Genomic DNA, 18667 nt, shown 5'->3' with positions numbered 1-18667 from the left:
CGCCAGTGACCGATCTAGGTGGAAATCCTTGAGGGAGGCCTTTGTCCAGCAGTGGACGTCCCATGGCTGAAACGACGAAAACGACGAAGTCCGTATCCCGGAGGAATATCGGGATAAAAAGTTGCCTATATGTTATTCCAGTTGTCCAGCTGTCTACGTATCAAATTTCAACGCAATAGGTTCAGTAGTTTTTGCGTGAAAGAGCAACAAACACACACACATCCTTACAAACTTTCGCATTTATGATATTAGTAGGATTGTGTGTGTGTTCATTCATTGTGATAATCAGTATGTTAAGAAAATGATTCTGTTTAATATTAACTTGGTCGTAATAAGAATGTGATTAGATTGACTTGAAACTGAAGCTAAGTTGTCATTTATTTCCAGTTGGTCGTGCTGTGGCTGGCCGCCGCGCTAGCAGAGGACTCTCCACCCGGCCTGGTCTCCAAGGATGATGCACAGGATCTGGTGGCGGAGGCGTCTCAACCTGGTAAATTAGTGATGAGCTAGTTAATCGTTCATCATTTTTAATCTAAATGAACCGATTTCCTTTTTTATATATCTTCGTTTAAATTCATATAACTTTCATTATAAATTCATGTTTTCTTTTATGTTGTTTTGATACAACGTTTTTTAGCCGACTTCAAAAAAGGGTTTTTAATTCGATTGTTTTCTGACTTGTGTCGTCAGAACTTCCAACTGACTGAGAATCATAAGAATCGGTTCACCCAGTAAAAATATAAAAGTAAAAATAAACATACAAAAAACTTTTTTTAAAGGTTGGAAATAATATACTTGTGAAGTCTCGTGTCCTCTAGTGGGGTATGGGGCGGATGATATACATCCGTTTTCTTGATCGTTTTGCTTTATGGACAAGTAGGCGATCAGCCTTCTGTATCCTGCCAGGCATTTTATATTTTTGTACGTCCCCACCGGGAATCGAACCCTATATATAACGAGTCTGTCTTAAAATCTCTGTCTCGAAAACAACTATACAAGTGTTAAAAAAAACAAAAATTGACATTTTAAAAGAGCAACTACAGAGTTTGTTGTGCTGTACTCTGTAGAATCTGCCTTCCGAACCGGTGGTAAATGTTATAACTGTGTTATGACGTAGTAGTGCTTCTATAAGAAGTGTTATTGGATAAATAAATGTTTGAGTTTGACTTCAAACGTTTCACAGGTCCCCAAGCGCAGAAGCGCGACTCCGTTCTCTCCAATTCGTATGGCGAACCCCTCCCCCCGGACGCTTACGGCCCCCCACGGGACATTATCAATAGTGGTTAGTATGTTTATCATCATAAAAGCCCATTCAGGCCATAATCCACCACGCTGGCCAAGCGTGGGCAGATGTCACATGTCGGCGAACTTTTGATTCTTGGACATGCCGGTTTCCTCACGATGTTTTCTTCTTCACCGTTTTAAGCAGTGGTGATGTTATCCACATGTACAGGTAAATTGAAAAATAAATTTTTATCAGTTATTTCCTGCACGCTCGCCCGGTCTCGAACCCCGACTTATCGATTTTAAGTCCGAGGTTCTGACCACTGAGCCACCACTGCTTTTTGTTTTGTAAAATATGAAGGGAAGATCTAATCGATATTCGTTAATTAATTAAAAAATTATCTATAATTTTATCTATTTATTAACCACACATAGTATAAAGCAAAATCGCTTTCCGCGTCTGTATGTATGTGTGCTTAAATCTTTAAAACTACGCAACGGATTTTAATGGGGGTTTTTTTGTAAATAGAGTTACTCAAGAGGAAGGTTTATATGTATAATTACATCTATTAAACTTCTCTGAATGTAACGCGTACAAAGCCGCGAGCATAAGCTAGTATTTTAATAAATCGATGTAATTTCAGGCACATTTCAGCTCGATGATATTTTAGACCTGACTGCGAATAATTTTCACATCTTTAGCGTCTATATTTCATTCTACTAATATTATAAACGTGAAAGTTTTTAAGTATGAATTCATTGGTGTAGAGACAGATTTAGGTCTGGATTAGCATATTGGCTATTTTTTACCCGGGTACCTCGCGAGTGACGCCGCGGGTATAGCTAGTTAAAAATATAGTAAATTTCATATCCTTACATACCTTTATTTAACAGTTCCAGACTCATCTCTACCCGCGCCCGTCTACGGAGTGCCTGAAACGCTATTCATAGACACACCGCCAGGCGCGTACGGCCCACCGTCCCCTGTGGTGTTCCCGAGTCAGAACTATGAAGGCCCCCCTCCCCCACTCGGCAAACCCAAACCCATCTATGGCCCACCTAAATTCCACCCACCAAAGAACTCATACGGCCCTCCAAAACCTATCTACGGACCACCCAAGAAGATCTATGGACCACCGAAGCAAGTTCTTCCAAAACCAAGCTACGGTGTCCCATTCAAGCCACCCAAATTGAGTCATCCTAAACCTGTGTATGGAGTTCCGAAACCTGTGTACGGCCCGCCTAAACCCATTTACGGCCCGCCTAAAATAAGCTACGGAGCACCACTAAACTTCCAGAATATACAAGTACCTGATTTGCCTTCAAATTTCGGGACAATAGGCATCGGCGCTAATGTAGGATCTACCTTCAGTACTGTTGAAACGTCAATTGGCACAAACTTTGGTTCAAACTTGGATTTCAATTCAAACCTGCCGGCACCAATCTATGGCACACCATTCCCAAACCTGCCATCTAATTTAAAACCAAATTTCCCAATTCCAACTGATTCTTACGGACCACCTGGCTTACCTCTAGGTCCTATTGGACCAAATGATCAAATCGTTGTCCAAGATTTCGGCAGCATTGGACACTATGGACCACCTCAGCCGGACCCCAACCCCAGACCACCTCACCCAGGCATTCCAGCTCCACCAACACCTCCGCACGTTCTCTATGATGGCTGGAAACCTATCCCTGGGGTGTCTAAACCCTTGGTGGAAAACGTGGATATTCACACCATTCATAACGTACAAGGACACATAGAAAGTTTGGACCAGTATGGACCACCACCGCCACCGCCTCCAAGCCCAGAACTACTTAACCTTGACGCTCATTCTCTCCCCAACTTCAATGAACAATCGCAATTCTCCGGAGCGCAAATATCCTCAGGCTACTCGACTGTACATCAAGATGCATTAGCGAATATCGACTTAAACGCCATCGTTGGCGGAGATTCGAACCACATCGATCAATCCAAGACAGTATTCGAAGCGCATTACACCGAAAACAGTAACCCGCATGCCGATTTAACATTCATACAATCATCCATACAGAATCAGAAACCAATTAATGCGTATGGACCGCCTCCAGAACCTATTAGTTTCCCAGTATCAATAAGACAACAAGGTGCCAAAGGTCTCCTTCCACCTTCTGGGGTATACGGCACGCCTAGTAATCAGTACGGACCACCACGTCCACTACCAGCCAATCTACCAATCCCATACGGATCTGTATCAGGCGGTGGCCACTCATTGCATACCGTCAGCAACGGACCAAGGCATCCAATCAAATTCCGTGAATCCGTACCAGAAGGACTCATCCAGCAGATAGGACAGGTATCTCAACATAAAGACCACCACGGCATTGATCACGTGAAAACTGGCCCTGCATACTTACCACCGCCGGTGCGAGAAGTGAAAGACATAAACCAGCAGACGGGAAATCACGGCGTTGGCAACCTAGCCCTATCTATTGAGCCGTCCAATTTATACAGCTTACCTCATGCTGGGACTCCCATAAACTTCCAACAGCAACAACCTAGCAACTTGTATGGATCACCAATAGATTCATACGCAGCACCTCTCCTAACTGTCGCTGACCACACAGCCTCTGGATCTAGCAATAACGCTGTAACAGCTAGTCTCGATGGAACGATATTAGCAAATCTAAGCAACTTAGAAGCTGCAGCGATCCTCAAACATTGTCCGTACCATGAAGCAATTCTAAAAGCAGCGAGGTTAGGCGAGAAAATACCATCCGAATTAGCAGCTAGCTACGTCGCTAGCTTGAGTTCTTTAGGCTCCGCTTTCCAAAAGAATCAACAGACATTAATATCTCCTCAGAATAGTTTCAACACCCCCGTCCCTGGAAGTGAATCGGTGTCATACAACTCAAAAGACTTATCGTCAGCTTCTCACACTTTAGTACAAACTATCCTACCAAGCAATCAGATAGAAAGCGAGAAAACAGTAAGATCCAGTGTCCAAAAAGGAAAATCACTTAAAGACGGATCCAAAAACGCATACAAGCAGAACTCCCTACAGCTAGCTGATCAGATTTACCAAACATCTGAACAAATAAGAAATTTGAGTGAAGAGACGAAATTGTTGCAGCAAAAAATTGTTTCCACGAGCCAGAATATAAACCAAGGGAACCAGATCGTGGAATCGAATGCGCCAAATAATCTCGCCACTTATTCAGTACAGATCCAATCCTCAGCTGATGGAAAGGGGAAATCGAATTCCCCAACGATTCCACACGAACAACTGCTCTCCGAAGGTCTTCTACAGAGCATTCTACAAGCCATCGAACAACCGCACCCTGGCCAAAAACAAAACACGCAGACCCAGCACTACCAAATTATAAATCAAAACACGAATTACCAACCTAGCTTTTCAAGTCTAGAGGGCCTAGACCTCCCAGCTGGCTACGAGCCAATTGATAGGACGAAAAGCAAAGACCTAGAAGTGCAAAGCTCGAATAAGGACGTTCAAGTTTCCAGTGATAAGCACAAACATACGAAAGAATGTGATTTACGAACTGACAACTCCATCCGACACGAAATTATTGTCCCACCTCCGGGCGTTGAAAATGTACAAAAATTGGATGACGTTGATAACGACGTAGCTATATATTTCGGCGAGGAAAAATCGCAAGAGACAGTCACAGAAATATCTGTAGCGACTAGTATAAGTGAGGAATCAGATAAGTACGAAAATAAAGAATTTGGTGACAAAATCAAGTCATGAGAATGGGATATCGCGTAGTTTCTAGTCTTATAATAACCAGTGAGCTTTGGGTCCAAGAAACGTAAATTTTCTTTTAAGAAATTGCTGGATATCTACCCAAAGACAAAATTCACGCTTTCATCTACCTCTATCCGTCAAGTTTTATTATAAACATGATATTTTTAAAAACAGCTCACTGGTGCCATCTGTATCACTGTTAATATCTTCACAACTTATTTAAATTTAGAATAAGACCTTATTTAATTTTGTAATCAGCGCCATCTATCATCGATTTTAAACGATTTCAAGGTGAGATCTTTAACAAGATTTCATTATTGCAAGCGTTTATGAATCATTAGCATTAATAAACCATTATTTATTATTTAATCGTATTTTTAAGTAGCTACAGTATTTTTTGGGCGAATTAATCTAAATTGAACGAAGTGTTGCTGTCTTGAACGAAGTGTTGCTGTCTATTTGACATAACGCGCCAAAATTATTATAATAATAATATATAGTACTGCAGACAATATAATACTATATTAGATAGTACAAAAATATCTCACAGATAACATATTTTTTATAAATGACAGCGTTTCAAATAGACAGCTTTACAGACATGTAATACAGTTAGTAATCTCTATTTTATATAAGTAATTTAATAAAAAAATATGATACATTTCGGATTTTATTTAAATAACCTTTGCCCTAAAAATTGTCAAATTTCAATTCAATTACACATAGCCTAAAATATTATGAACACAACATTTATTTCACTCTATATTATAGATTGTATTTTCTTGTTCTTATGTAACTTTTTGTCTTAAGAATAAAAACTCAAGAAGATTAAAAAAACAACAAGATTAAACGACCTTATTAAAACCATATTCTTTTCTACTTACCATAAACACTTTCGAGTTAATTGCAAAAAAAAAGAACATAAATATATGTCATACATATTAATTTAACTTTCTTTTTTTTCTTCCTTTATGGCAATAAGTTTCAACTATTTGCCAGTGTCAAGTTTATAATTTAACATTTTCCCCATACAATTTCTTACAAAAAGTTTTTATTTCATGAAATTGTCACTCGGTATACCATAGAGTATAAATAAGCAAGCTGTAAAGCGCCCATCACAAAGTATTAACAGAAAACACAACTATACCTAATCAGTGTGAAAACAATACGCGTCACATTGAGTCAACGAGAAATATTATCCTTGCTTTTGTATAAAAATGGTAAAATTCGAAGTATCTATATTTTCCCTGTATCATGCATGGAACGTCACTGTCAAAGCTCTTAACCACAAAGATACGACAAAATATGTACTTAATGTGTACTCTGCGTAGTTTATTACTTATTCTGTGGTATTTTTTTTTATGTCACAGTCGTCAACGGAGCTAGTGGGACGCCTGATGGTAAGCTCTACCACCGCCCATGAACATTTGCAGAGGCATAAGGTCCATTGCAGACCTTACGCCTGTACAAATGGATTGCCGACTTCACATTGGGAAGGGATTAGGAAAGTTAGGTTAGGATTGGCGAGAGGAATAAAGGAAAAGGATGTGGGCCATCGGCATACTCTTAACCATATTCCTATTTTTTTATTATTTCGTGGCAAAAGGATACTATGTCTACATGCCAGTGTCAAGTATTTAACTCTGTATTTGTTACATTGATTGCAATATTAGATTCTAATAATTTCTTTATAATGTTGTTATCACGTAAGAAGATATTCTTTGACATTCAGCCAATATTTTTTATACAGTTCCCGCCAAAACTGCATTCGCACCAACATCTCTGTGTCCATGCGCATATGTTTGTCTATGACGAAGTACGCTCTGCTGTCTTTGGATATTGGTAGCCATTTTGTAGGAAGTATTTCAGATGTTGTAAACGTTGGGTCTCTGGAAGAATTAAATAGGACATCACCAAATTTATTGTAAGTAAAAACGTGTAAATAAGTTAAAAGCACGCGGTCAGATATAAAGATTTCTAAAATTCACATACGGATTTGAACCATCGATACATACCCGTACTTAGCGAAATTGGTCCAGAGCATAGAAAGTCTGTCAACCATTAGCATATCATCGGGGTGTCTGCGCCTCTTGAAGAAAAATGGCTCATATAAGTATCCGAGTTCGTCAGCGTGCATGGCGCCTCCAGCGGTCAACCTCTTGGATGCCTTGCAGAGATTCCGACCCCCAGAGTATGAGAACACGTAGAAATAGATCTGGTGAAATCCCTTGATTAAATCTACAATTATAATAGCTATGGCTTCAGGCACATACTCCAGTGATGTTTACGCCTTATTTAGCAGTATTTCTATTATCTGTGACTTTAAAATGCAACACGCTTAACCACTTATATTCAAAAAGAGACCGTTAAATCGGTTCAGTGGTTTTTGCGTGCCAACAGTACAAAGATACAAAAATACAGAAGTGTCTTCTTTATTATATTACTGTAATTTCTATAGTATAGAAGTATAAATTACCTTCTCCGCCCCATGTTCTATGAACCTATCCAGCTGTCGATGTAAAGGGTAGTTAAAGACGATATCCGAACTAGCGTTTATTGCGTGCTCTTTAAACTCCCCGTTCATTACGTTGTCACCGATATAATAACGTTTAATATAATCGCAAACATCATTAAATTCTTTGCTCGTACCGAAATCAAATATAGAAGCCACAGATTCTTCAATAACTCCATGGTTTTCGAAATATTTCGCCGGTTTATCTGACAGCATCATACCAGCTTCATCTCTAGTATGACCCATCAGTATCCGCTTGTTTTTAACATTCGGAATTATATCCTTCGGGTATTTTGTAATATAATTGTCAACGCCGAATGCTTCCTCTACGCACGGCCTATGTTTTATGGACAATTTGAAATCAGCTTCAACAACCGCTGATGGACTTTGCTTACTAATAAATTCAATAGCCTCTTGAAAGTCATCTATTTGGAAGCCTAATTTATCAGCGATCTTTATGGGTGTACTTGTGTCGATTGGTTCTAAGCTCGTGGGCATTAAAATGGTGCCGCTTTGCAGAATCACTTGATGGAACAAGTCCTCTTTTAAGTAATTTAAATGGAAATCCAGACCTATAGCACCGCTACTGTGACCGAACGCGGTTATTCTATCAGGATCACCTCCGAATGCTGCGATGTTCTCTTTTATCCAACGCAGAGCTAATATTTGGTCCTTTAAACCAGCATTTCCGGGCACCTCGGGTGTACCTAGACACATATATCCATACGCGCCAACTCTATGATTGAAAACGACGTATATCACACCATATCTTCCCAAATACTCTGGCCCATAAATGCGTCCATGTCCAAAAGTTCCAGAAAAACCGAATAGAAATTTGCCCCCTAATATGTAGGCCATAACGGGCATTTTACCCTGTCGCCGTTTAGGTACATATATGTGAATTCTAAGACAGTCTAAGGAGCCTCCAATGGCTTGTGATATCTCATCTTGTTGGGGACAGATTTTGGTGTCATCGACTGCTTCAAACACATCGTCGTATTTTGGGTAGGGATCCGCAGCCTGTGGGAAAATAATAGGTAACGATAATGATCAGTGTATTTTAAATAGTTAGTAGACAGAGTTAGAGCAATCCGTATTTGATAACAATTCACACGAAACCAGTGTTCCAGTGTGGGTAATGTATTTCTTCAGGCAACCCACCAGCTCTTTCGCAGACTTTATCATAAAAAAATCGATAATACAATTATTGGAAACAAATTATTACAACTTGACAACTTGTCTTAGTGTATCTGTTAAGTGTTTTTTAATAAATATAGCTTAAATAACAAACAAAAACATTTATGAAATAATTAACTAAATTGCCACACTGGCTCTTATACAGAGTATACGTAAGGAAATTATTTAATTCTGACAAACTTAATTAAAATAATAAGATAAAACTCATGAAATTAATGTATTGTCACCGATCCATATTAAATGTAAAATATTTGAAATATCAATGTCCGTTTAAAGTGGGTCAAAATCGAGTCTAAAGGAGTCTGTAACAAACAATCCAACACGTGATAGTTTCATAAGAGCGTGTAGAAGAGAAATAACGTTCACACATGACGTAATACACGGCTAAATACGAAATAACTCACCCCAAACGGATTATCCTCCCTAACTTTCGCGTACGGTATCCCCAAAAACATATCACCCTCTTCTGACGTCAGACCCCGCACCCATCCATTTTTAGTCAGGACCATAGGCCGAGAATACTCGTCATATGCATTTTTACAAATATACACTATAGCTGGCACTAATATTATCTGTAGAAATGTTGAAGTAAGAAGATTTCTTGAGACCATTTTTTTTAATTCTTTATTATCTGTGCTCGCATTTTTCGTTGATACTTTATGTGTAAATGTGAAGAAATAGTTCACGAACGCTTGTAAAATTTAATGGACCACGATTTTATAATAAAACACTTTATTTTATTTTGTAAATCGTACGCTATGTACTATTAATATTATATTAATTAGGTTGTATGTATGTTTATTTTTTTGTATAAAAAACACAACATATTCTTCAGATTAGTTACGAATTACTATAAGTATATATATTGTTTCCAACTGCAGGCAATAAAAAAATGTAAAAAAATCAAAATTGTCTCGTAAAAGTGTTTGACATAACAAAAGTCATCATACTTTTCGATTATTAAAGTAACACAATGAATGATATCTACTATATAAAAATAAGTCGGGTTTCCCTTCCTGACGCTATAACTCCAGAACGCACGAACCGATTTCCACGGTTTTGCATTCGTTGGAAAGGTCTTGGGCGTCGTGAGGTTTATAGCAAAGAAAATTCCGGAAAAAATTCATCAGAAAAGCGGGAAAAACGAAGCCATCTGGTGGCGAAACGGAGTTCGCGGGGTTTGCTAGTCACCTATATTATAAATAGAAGATATCAAAATTAAAACAGTCGCATAGAAAAAAGCAATAATGTTAAATTTAAAAAACGCTAGTTTGAATCTAGTAGAACCCTTGAAAGAACGCAATCTAGTGATCAAAATTAAAAAAAAATGAACTAAAACTTAAGAAAAGTACCTCTTTTTGTATTAAAAACAGGAAAAGAAATAAGCCACGCTAGTCCATAGAGTAAAGTAATATATAATGCGTTAGTTCTAACTTAATGATCTTGATGTCACTAATAGCTAGGTTTTTAAAATGTTTAAGGCAGTTATATTATTATTATTGTTTCTTTTTTGTTTATATATAATACTAGCTGCGCCTCGCGGTTTCACCCGCATAAGTCCGTCCCGTAGGAATATCGGGATAAAAAGTTGCCTATATGTTATTCCAGTTGTCCAGCTATCTACGTACCAAATTTCATTGCAATCGGTTGAGTAGTTTTTGCGTGATAGATCAACAAACACACTCTCATCCTTACAAACTTTCGCACTTACAATATTAGTAGGACTAGAAGGACTAGTACGTAGTAGAATGTATTTCTGATCTTTTTTTTCTAACTCATAGCCTTAGAAATAATCATAAATACAAAATCCTAAGTTTATCTGATAGATTGGGTATACGTACAATGATATTTTCTTTTCACGTATTTATATTGTTATTTATTTTAAGTTATTCACCGTTGTCTATAAATTTATAATTTTTTTTATTGCAAAATATATACCGATGATGGCGACACTGAACTTAAAACTATTGTCAATGTCAATTTGTCAAATGTCATTCAGCAATCAACCCGTTCCTATCGAATGTAACAGTTTTTTTGTTAAATTTGTATTTTTTATAAATTTATTATATGATATAGTTAAATGAATATAATTATGGATAATACAAATATTTGTGAGGGGTGTTTAAGTAACGATCGGATGTTATTTAGCCATAGTGATGATATAAAACAACTGTTTTTACAACTATTGAATGTTGATGTGAGTTGTTTATACAATATTTCATTAATATAACCGTTATTAGAGCTGATGGTGATGACAACGAATACAATCTAGAATCAAATACATTTAAAAAATATTGTAGTTGTTATAAACTGAAAGTTGTGTCAGATTTGAATGAAAAAATGAAAACAAAAACCATCGACCTTTCATTTGTGAAACAAAAAAAAAAAACATTTCTCTTGAAGAACTACAAGAGAGTAAAAATTATAATGAAATGCGAAATGAATAAAATAATTCATTATGCTTAGGCATTTCAACTGAAAGTACCAGTTTATTTCATAAAAGTATTGTATTGACTTCTTCAACTAACATGTACATTTATATGTATATTTTTTGTAACATCTACTGAAAAAAAAGTTAATTATGAATATAATTGTCAAACTACCAAAAAGTTCAGCAATTTGTGGTATATTGAATAACATTACATAAAATAATTTTGACAAATTCATGACCAATGTTTAAAAAATATATTTTTGTTACTTAAATTTCAGGATAATTTCAAAAATATATTGAACCTATGTTGGGAGTGCTGTGCTATGTTAAGAAAAATAATAAAATTTAAGAAACAAATCAGAACAGCACAGGAAACTATGTATAACTTGGTAAATATATTCTTTTCCTATGGTATTATAATTGTAATGCATGCTTTTATATACAATTTAATAAAAAAATATATATCTACATCTGTCAGTCTGTGGTATTAATTCCTGTAAAAATTAAAAATATCCTTGCAATGGTTTTTGAATTCAGAAAATTATATATACTACTTACTATGCAATGTATTTGACCCTTTTAAAATGTGGTAATATTTGCTTTTCCTAGTAAAAAATGTAGTTATGTATTTTTTATCATATTCAGTGTACATGCATCTTTCTGCCAACTAAACTCCGGGTTGCCTGGAAGAGATCACTTCTGAGTGATAAGGCCGCCTAACAAATTGTACTCTTCATCTTCTTAATGGTTATTAATATATGTATATATTTTTAAGTTTCTTGTACAATTTTTGTTAAAGAGTAATAAATAAATAAATAAAAAAAAACTCGTCAAAATTGCTAAAACCAAACTAAACTATCAAACTCAAAATTTTTGTATATTTCAGTTGAATCAACCAACAACTTTATCTAATTTGATATCATCAAACTGTTTGAGCGTTGAGTGTAATTATTATAATGATAATAAATTTGTATCATTAATAAAGATGGAAGATGAACAAACCAACGATGATGGTGGACGTTGTGATGTGAAATTTGATGTTTTTTACCATAATGATAGAGCGCTTAATCGTGATCATTGTGATGTACATTATGAAGATTTTAAGGTAACTGACTATAGCTTTTTTGTCTGTATTAATGCAATTATTAATTATTTTTCCTACAAGAAAGCCGGAATCCCTGGGGGGAGGGGGGGACCTCTGAATTCTAAATTGTTGACCATTTGACAACAATTACCCTATCAAATACAAAAAGAATCATGTCAATCGGTTGAAAACCCGTTGAGTTATAACTCAGAGTAATAAAACATAAAATGGGGTTGGTCCTCTCTAAATTTTGGGGTGTGTGTTGAAAATTTATACCATTTCATTGTACTTTCACTGGCTTTTTATGCCAATTGCTGTATTTCATTTAATCTTTCAGCCGGAATTTGACGATAACAATGACGTGGTAAAATCATCATTCGATTTCAATGATTCTGACGATGAACCACTGACAAGTGTTAAGAAGAAATCGAAAAATAAAACGAAAAGAAAAGAAGGTAAGTGCTTCTACCTGTAGAACTATTTAGATATTAGAACGTAACAACTGTTTACCATAGAAATATTCCGCAGCATTTTTGTAGAGAAGTAAGTTCTAGTCACAGTCACAGTCGGGGAGAGTCCCCGTGACCTCGCTCGCTGTAAAGTGTTCGATACGTCGGGTTAATAATATAATGAATAAATCGCGTTGAAAGTTTTCTAATTTCTATAAGTAAGTTCCAGTTTGAAATCTGATCTTCGACCAAGTTCATTGCAGTTTCATCAAAATTTGTTTAATAATGTTAGTCTTGAAGTGTGAAAAATCAACAAATGAGCATGTTACCTACGGTTGTGAAGTATACGTGCGATAACTGTACTAGCTCTGGGTACTTTTTCTTATAATTTAGATGAGATTTGATAGAGACCCGTTTCCTTTTCCTCACCCTTCCCAGTCCATTTCTTCTGTCCAGCCATCCATTTTATCGTGGGAGTCGAGCATGCTTCGGCACGAATTGAGTCAGCTCGCACTGGGGAAGTACCACACCCTCACAGAAGACCGGCCTGAAATAATAGCTTGCTATTGTGTTTCGTACAGTTAAAACTCGGAGGCCTATTTCCCTCTCCTCGCCCTTCCAAGTCCATTCCTTCTTTCCAGTCATCAATCCTCTCCTTAGTCTTTATTCCTTAAAAGCGGGCAGCGCATTCGCAGAGGCGCTACCTCTGCTCTGTTCACGGACGCTGGTGATCGCTTACCATCAGGCGAACCACCAGCCAATTACCCGCTGTTATATTAAAAAAATAGATTATAGAATTCACGAATCATAATTTTGATCAGGTAAGCGACGCGAAAAGGAATCTGGCGTGGTCCAGAACGCGAGGGTGTTGAAGAAGCTGCAGCAATTGAATGTCCACCCCGATCACCTGGAAATGGTCATTCTGAGCTGGGACGAGGTGGGAATAGTTCAATTTACCTTATATGCAATATTTTCTTTTATAGCATTGAAATCATACTTTCCACTTCCTATCCTATTGCTACTAATACTATAAATGCGAAAGTTTGTAAGGATGTGTGTGTGTTTGTTGCTCTTTCACGCAAAAACTACTGAACCGATTGCAATGAAATTTGGTATGTAGACAGTTGGACAACTGGAATAACATATGGGCAACAACTGGAATATAATAAAATAATTGGACAACTGGAATAACATATAGGCAAAATTTGTACCTTATATAAATTTCTCCATTTAAAATCTTATTTCTGGTAAGATATCCTATTTAGTACAATTGATGATTACTATATATTTTCTACTGTGTTTCGTTCCGTATATTCCTTCCTACCAGCCGTCAATCCTTTCCTTATTCCTTCCTTGACAGCGAACGTTCACGGGCGGTAGTGATCGCTTACCATCAGGCGACAAACCAGCTCCAGTGTCGACGATGACAGATTTTTTGCATTTATACGTCAATAATATGCTTTTAAGAAAGGAATAAGGAAAGGAACATTTAGAGAGGCGTAAGGTCGATTGCAGACCTTACGCCTCTATAAATGGATTGCCGACTTTTAATTGGATTGAGAAACAATCGATGAGAGGATTAAAAGAAAGGTCTGGGAAGGGGGGAAAAGGATACGAGTCTCCAGCTCCCCTATTCAGTGAACGAAACACAGAAGCATGCTTCTATCTAAGTGTGGTAGTCGAGCACGTTTCGGTACGAATTGTGCCAGCTCGCACCGGAGAAGTACCGCACCCCCACAGAAAACCGGCGTGAAATAATAGCTTGCTATTGTGTTTCGTACGGTGAGTGGGGGAGCCCGAGGCCTATTACCTTCTCATAGCCCTTACCAGTCCATTCCTTTTTTCCATTCATCAATCCTATTCTTATCCCTTATCCCTTAAAAGCGGGCAGCGCATTCTCAGAGGTCTAAGCCTCTGCGAATCTTCATGGGCGGTGGTGATCGTTTACCATCAAGCGAACCACCAGCTCAATTGCCCGCTATGACATAAAAAAAAAAAACCTCACACTGGTCTTCTGTTGGGGTGTGGTACTTCGATGCGAGCTAGTCCAATTCGTGCCGAAGCGTGCTCAACTCCCGCATGTAAAGTACAGATATGGATTACAGGTACAGTTGGAGAGAGCGAAAGCCCTAGCGAGCGACACCTTCACGAGACACTCCCACAAATGCTACAACTGCGTGATTGGCTTTAATCATAGATGTAAATTGGACGAGCACATGAAAAAACACCAGCTGGTATGGGTTTTTATGTTGCATCGACCGACTTCGAAAAGGAGAGGCTATGTTAGTTGGACTGTAATTTTTTTTTGTGTGATACATTTGTTGATTTGGATGGGACCAAACGTGAGGTACTGGATTTAAAAAAAAAAAGAGTCATAAAAATTGATTCACCCAGTAAAAGTTATGAGGGACTAAAACACGAAAAAATGGTTGCCTGTAAAGTCGGTTTTACGGGCGAAGATTTTACGTGACAACGCCAAGAACGCTCGAGAAAGACAGAGACAGAGACACAAGCACGCGCCGATTCAATGCGCCTAATTCTCTAGTGCTGCGCGCGCGGCGGACCGATCATAGTTCGGTGACTCATCGTAACGTTACCGGGCGTTACACTTTTTCATGAGTGAGTCCGAGCCGCAACCTAATTTAAGACGTTGTCACGTCAAAAAAACAATGTCGAATCGGGAATCCCCCTTTTTTGAAGTCGGTTGAAAAATTGATTTTTTTTTTCTAATATATGGGTAGACAATGGACTTAAAATAAATTTCTTTCGAGTAAAATAAAATGCACACAAAAATTAAGTTATTAATTCGATTATTCAAATTATTCATTCATTCGTGACAGTCAGCTGGGACATCGGAATGTGATGTTTGTCACATACGGTGTAAGGACAAGCAAGCTCTGTCGTCGCACAGGCGGAGGCATAGAGTGAGGTGAGCGCTGCTGTTTATTGTAAAACCGCATCAATTTTGGCTCAATCGTTTTGGTGAATGTTTGAAACGTTAAAATAAATGGAGATAATGGTTTATTTAAACATGGATGTCGCATGCCGTATTCATAGTTCATTAATTTTGGCATAGCATCAAATCGATTCGTTTTTAAAATTAAATAATCGCGATTCATCACACACGAAATAACACACGCAGTTTCATGCGCAATCATACACGCCATGACACACCATGACACGCCATGACACGCCACGACACACCTTGACACGCCATGACACGCCCTGACACGCCACGACACACCTTGACACACCATGACACGCCACGACACACCTTGACACGCCATGACACGCCACGACACACCTTGACAAGCCATGACACGCCGTGACACGTGAACATCGGACACGGCGTCATAAGTGATTCACCACACGTGATACGTCACACGTGTCACATTACGCATAACACCTGACACACCATACATTTAACGATACATCCACACACATCGCATGTGAGACATGATGCTTCACACGTGGATCATGACACAGCACACGTCACACGTGACACGTCATAAGACCACTTTTATAAAACTAAAGAGTTTGTTTGTTTGTTTGAACGTACTAATCTCAGGAACTGCTGGTCGGATTTGAAAAATTTATTCAGTGTTAGATAGCCCACTTATTGAGGAAGGCTATAGGCTATATATGTACCACGGGCGAAGCCGGAGCGGACCGCTAGTATTAAATAAGTTGAGAAAATTCAACGCGTATCCGTTTTTATTTTTTTTCATAATCTTTAGTTATCATGCCGTGTCCCTTAACTGGAACACCTGGCACCCACAGTGCTGCGCCAGCTGTTTCTATCGTGACGTTTTGAGTTCCTCTCACCTTGCTCCAAGTTATCCCTTGGCTCCTACGACACTCCGTAGCCGCGCTACAGTTGGTTGTGTCTATACGGAACAGATGGCGCTGCCGGCTGTGCGGCGGCGTGTGGTCGCGCGCGAGCGTCGCCGCCGACCACGCGCACCGGCGCCACGCAGCGCCCGCGCCCACGCACACCTGCACGCTGTGCGGACACGCCGCCGCGTGAGTACACGCACACGCACACACACACACACACACACACACACACACACACACACACGCGCTGAACACAAACACACACATGTCGTTATAAAACTGGTACATGACCCATGATGCTGAGCAAAATTTTTTTTTTCACAATGAAACCTGCTTGGGGTTAAATATTCTTTTAAGCACACGTGTTTTAGAGGCGTTTTTAAACCGTCATAACACACGATTTAGCTTCGACTGTCATCCTTCCCGAGTCCTGTCACCTACCATGTTGTTTAGCAGTCGTAATAAGATCTTTACAAGTCACTTACAAGTTATTTACAAGTTGCTTACATGTAATTTACACGTTGTTTAGCACTCATCATCATCAGCCCATATATGTTCCCACAGCTGGGACACAGGCCTCCTATGAGGTTTCAGGCCATAATCCAGCACGCTGGCCAAGTGCGGTTTGGCAGATGTCACATGTCGTCGAACTTTTCGATTCATGGACATGCCGGCTTCCTCACGATGTTTTCCTTCACCGTTTTAAGCAGTGGTGATGTTATCCATATGTACAGATAAATTGAAAAATCGAATTTATTTCCTGCACGCTCGCCCGATCTCGAAACGCGACTTATCGATCTTGAAATGGTTTCTAGAGGTTCCGAGGTTCTAACCACTGAGCCATCACTGCCTTAGCACTCATTTACAAGTAATTTACATGTTATTTACAAATAACTCACAAATAGCTCACATTTCCAGCACATTGGGTAAACTCCGCAATCACATGAAGAAAACTCACTCGGAGCAACACAAGTGTGAGTTATGTGATAAAGTATTCAGAGACCGGACCTCGCTGCGGACGCATCTGTTGTGAGTTTTAGTTATAGTCATTTATTTATTTATTTATTTATTTATACACTTTATTGTGCTGCCAACAAAATACAAAAACAACTTATACTAAAAAAAGGAGATACAGCACAGAAGGCGGCCTTATCACTTATAAGTGATCTCTACCAGGCAACCAACTTAAATATAGATAGCAACATAATTTAAAAGGATTTAGGACATTTAGTGTAGTGGGTAGAGAGATTATTTGTTTTTTTATATCACAGTCGGTAATGGAGCTGGTGGGACGCCTGATGGTAAGCGCTACCACCGCCCGTGGACATTTGCAGAGGCATAAGGTCCAATGCAGACCTTACGCCTCTACAAATGGATTGCCCACTTTTTGGGAAGGGATTAAGAAAGGATTGGCGATAGAAATAAAGGAAAGGACTGGGAAGGGTAAGGAAAAGGATATGGGCCTCCGTTACTCCGAACATATAAAATCTATGTTACCGCCGAATGAATTGATATATATACAGGGTGTGTCGCGGATGGTGTACAAAGCTCAGCGAAACTTGAAGTATTTAATACGCTAATTATGAAAAAAATAAAATCTCCGTCGCTCTTTACTTTTTTGACAGAATGATCTTCTCTAATTTGTATCCTAAATTATCTTCTGAATTTAGTGACTGAATTCAGTACACCAAATCATTGGTAGTTCCTCTATAATATATTTTTAAATTATGTAAAGATATATAACTCTAGTTATATTTATATATTACTATCTGATCGCCCCGGCTTCGTCCGTGGTTTTTTTTTTTTTATTGTGTTATAGGGAAGCGCTTGACTACCAACTCGCCTGCTGGTAAGCGTAGATGTAGTCTAAGATGGAGCGCACTTCCAAATATATAGTAAATATATAGCGTTTATCACTCAGTGAAATTGAAGCTTTATAATAGTGAGAAAAATTTGAAATCGGTCCATCCGTTCACGCGTCATGGCGTGACCAAGGGAAAAGGGGATTATTTTGTTATATGCATATAGATAAAAACTAGCACAATCCGTCAGCATACACCGCGGCGTGAAAGAGTACGCGTGCCCGAAGTGCGGCAAACAGTTTCTGTTCAAGAAGGCGATGGAAATACACCTGGTGACGCACGAGTCGTCCGCCAACATGTACTGCCACGAGGTCAGTACACACGC

General features: G+C 38.5%; 3 protein-coding genes across 5 annotated transcripts in view; 2 read left to right on the top strand and 1 right to left on the bottom strand.

The window, feature by feature from the left end:
• LOC119838489 overlaps nt 1-5631 on the top strand; it is a 22681-nt gene extending 17050 nt beyond the window's left edge. The window contains exons 3-5 of the mRNA XM_038364438.1: nt 388-490; nt 1184-1282; nt 2119-5631. Coding sequence (XP_038220366.1) covers nt 388-490; nt 1184-1282; nt 2119-4973 — 3057 coding nt within the window. The 3' untranslated portion in view covers nt 4974-5631. The remainder of the gene's footprint in view (nt 1-387; nt 491-1183; nt 1283-2118) is intronic.
• A 1041-nt stretch (nt 5632-6672) lies between these two features.
• Nucleotides 6673-9188, bottom strand: LOC119838432 (acetylcholinesterase-like). The gene is made up of 4 exons (XM_038364379.1): nt 9084-9188; nt 7447-8502; nt 6986-7185; nt 6673-6859 (listed from the first exon to the last, which is right to left on the bottom strand). The coding sequence occupies exons 1-4, from the start codon at nt 9186-9188 to the stop codon at nt 6673-6675; spliced, it is 1548 nt and encodes a 515-aa protein (XP_038220307.1).
• A 1502-nt stretch (nt 9189-10690) lies between these two features.
• The window catches only part of LOC119838568 (gastrula zinc finger protein XlCGF26.1-like), a 12501-nt gene continuing 4524 nt past the window's right edge, over nt 10691-18667 (top strand). For 2 of the 3 annotated variants that reach the window (XM_038364555.1, XM_038364557.1), the window contains exons 1-10: nt 10691-10876; nt 11389-11499; nt 11997-12215; nt 12532-12649; nt 13465-13580; nt 14749-14877; nt 15484-15572; nt 16544-16666; nt 17399-17509; nt 18533-18653. In XM_038364555.1, coding sequence (XP_038220483.1) covers nt 10760-10876; nt 11389-11499; nt 11997-12215; nt 12532-12649; nt 13465-13580; nt 14749-14877; nt 15484-15572; nt 16544-16666; nt 17399-17509; nt 18533-18653 — 1254 coding nt within the window. In that variant the 5' untranslated portion in view covers nt 10691-10759. The remainder of the gene's footprint in view (nt 10877-11388; nt 11500-11996; nt 12216-12531; nt 12650-13464; nt 13581-14748; nt 14878-15483; nt 15573-16543; nt 16667-17398; nt 17510-18532; nt 18654-18667) is intronic. The other variant, XM_038364556.1, reaches the window with a different exon arrangement.

The sequence above is a fragment of the Zerene cesonia genome, unplaced genomic scaffold (genome assembly GCF_012273895.1).
Source record: "Zerene cesonia ecotype Mississippi unplaced genomic scaffold, Zerene_cesonia_1.1 Zces_u003, whole genome shotgun sequence".
In the NCBI taxonomy this organism is placed as follows: Eukaryota; Metazoa; Arthropoda; class Insecta; order Lepidoptera; family Pieridae; genus Zerene; species Zerene cesonia.
The sequence above is the reverse complement of the archived record's forward strand: the minus strand, read 5'-3'. Positions and strand labels throughout refer to the sequence as shown.

Coding starts and splice junctions, on each gene's coding strand:
- LOC119838432 (XM_038364379.1), bottom strand. CDS start 9,188: ATGGTCCTGACTAAAAATGGATGGGTGCGGGGTCTGACGTCAGAAGAG. Junction 8,503..9,083: donor GGGAGGATAATCCGTTTGGG/GTGAGTTATTTC, acceptor ATTTTCCCACAG/GCTGCGGATCCCTACCCAAA. Junction 7,186..7,446: donor TAGAACATGGGGCGGAGAAG/GTAATTTATACT, acceptor GGATTTCACCAG/ATCTATTTCTACGTGTTCTC.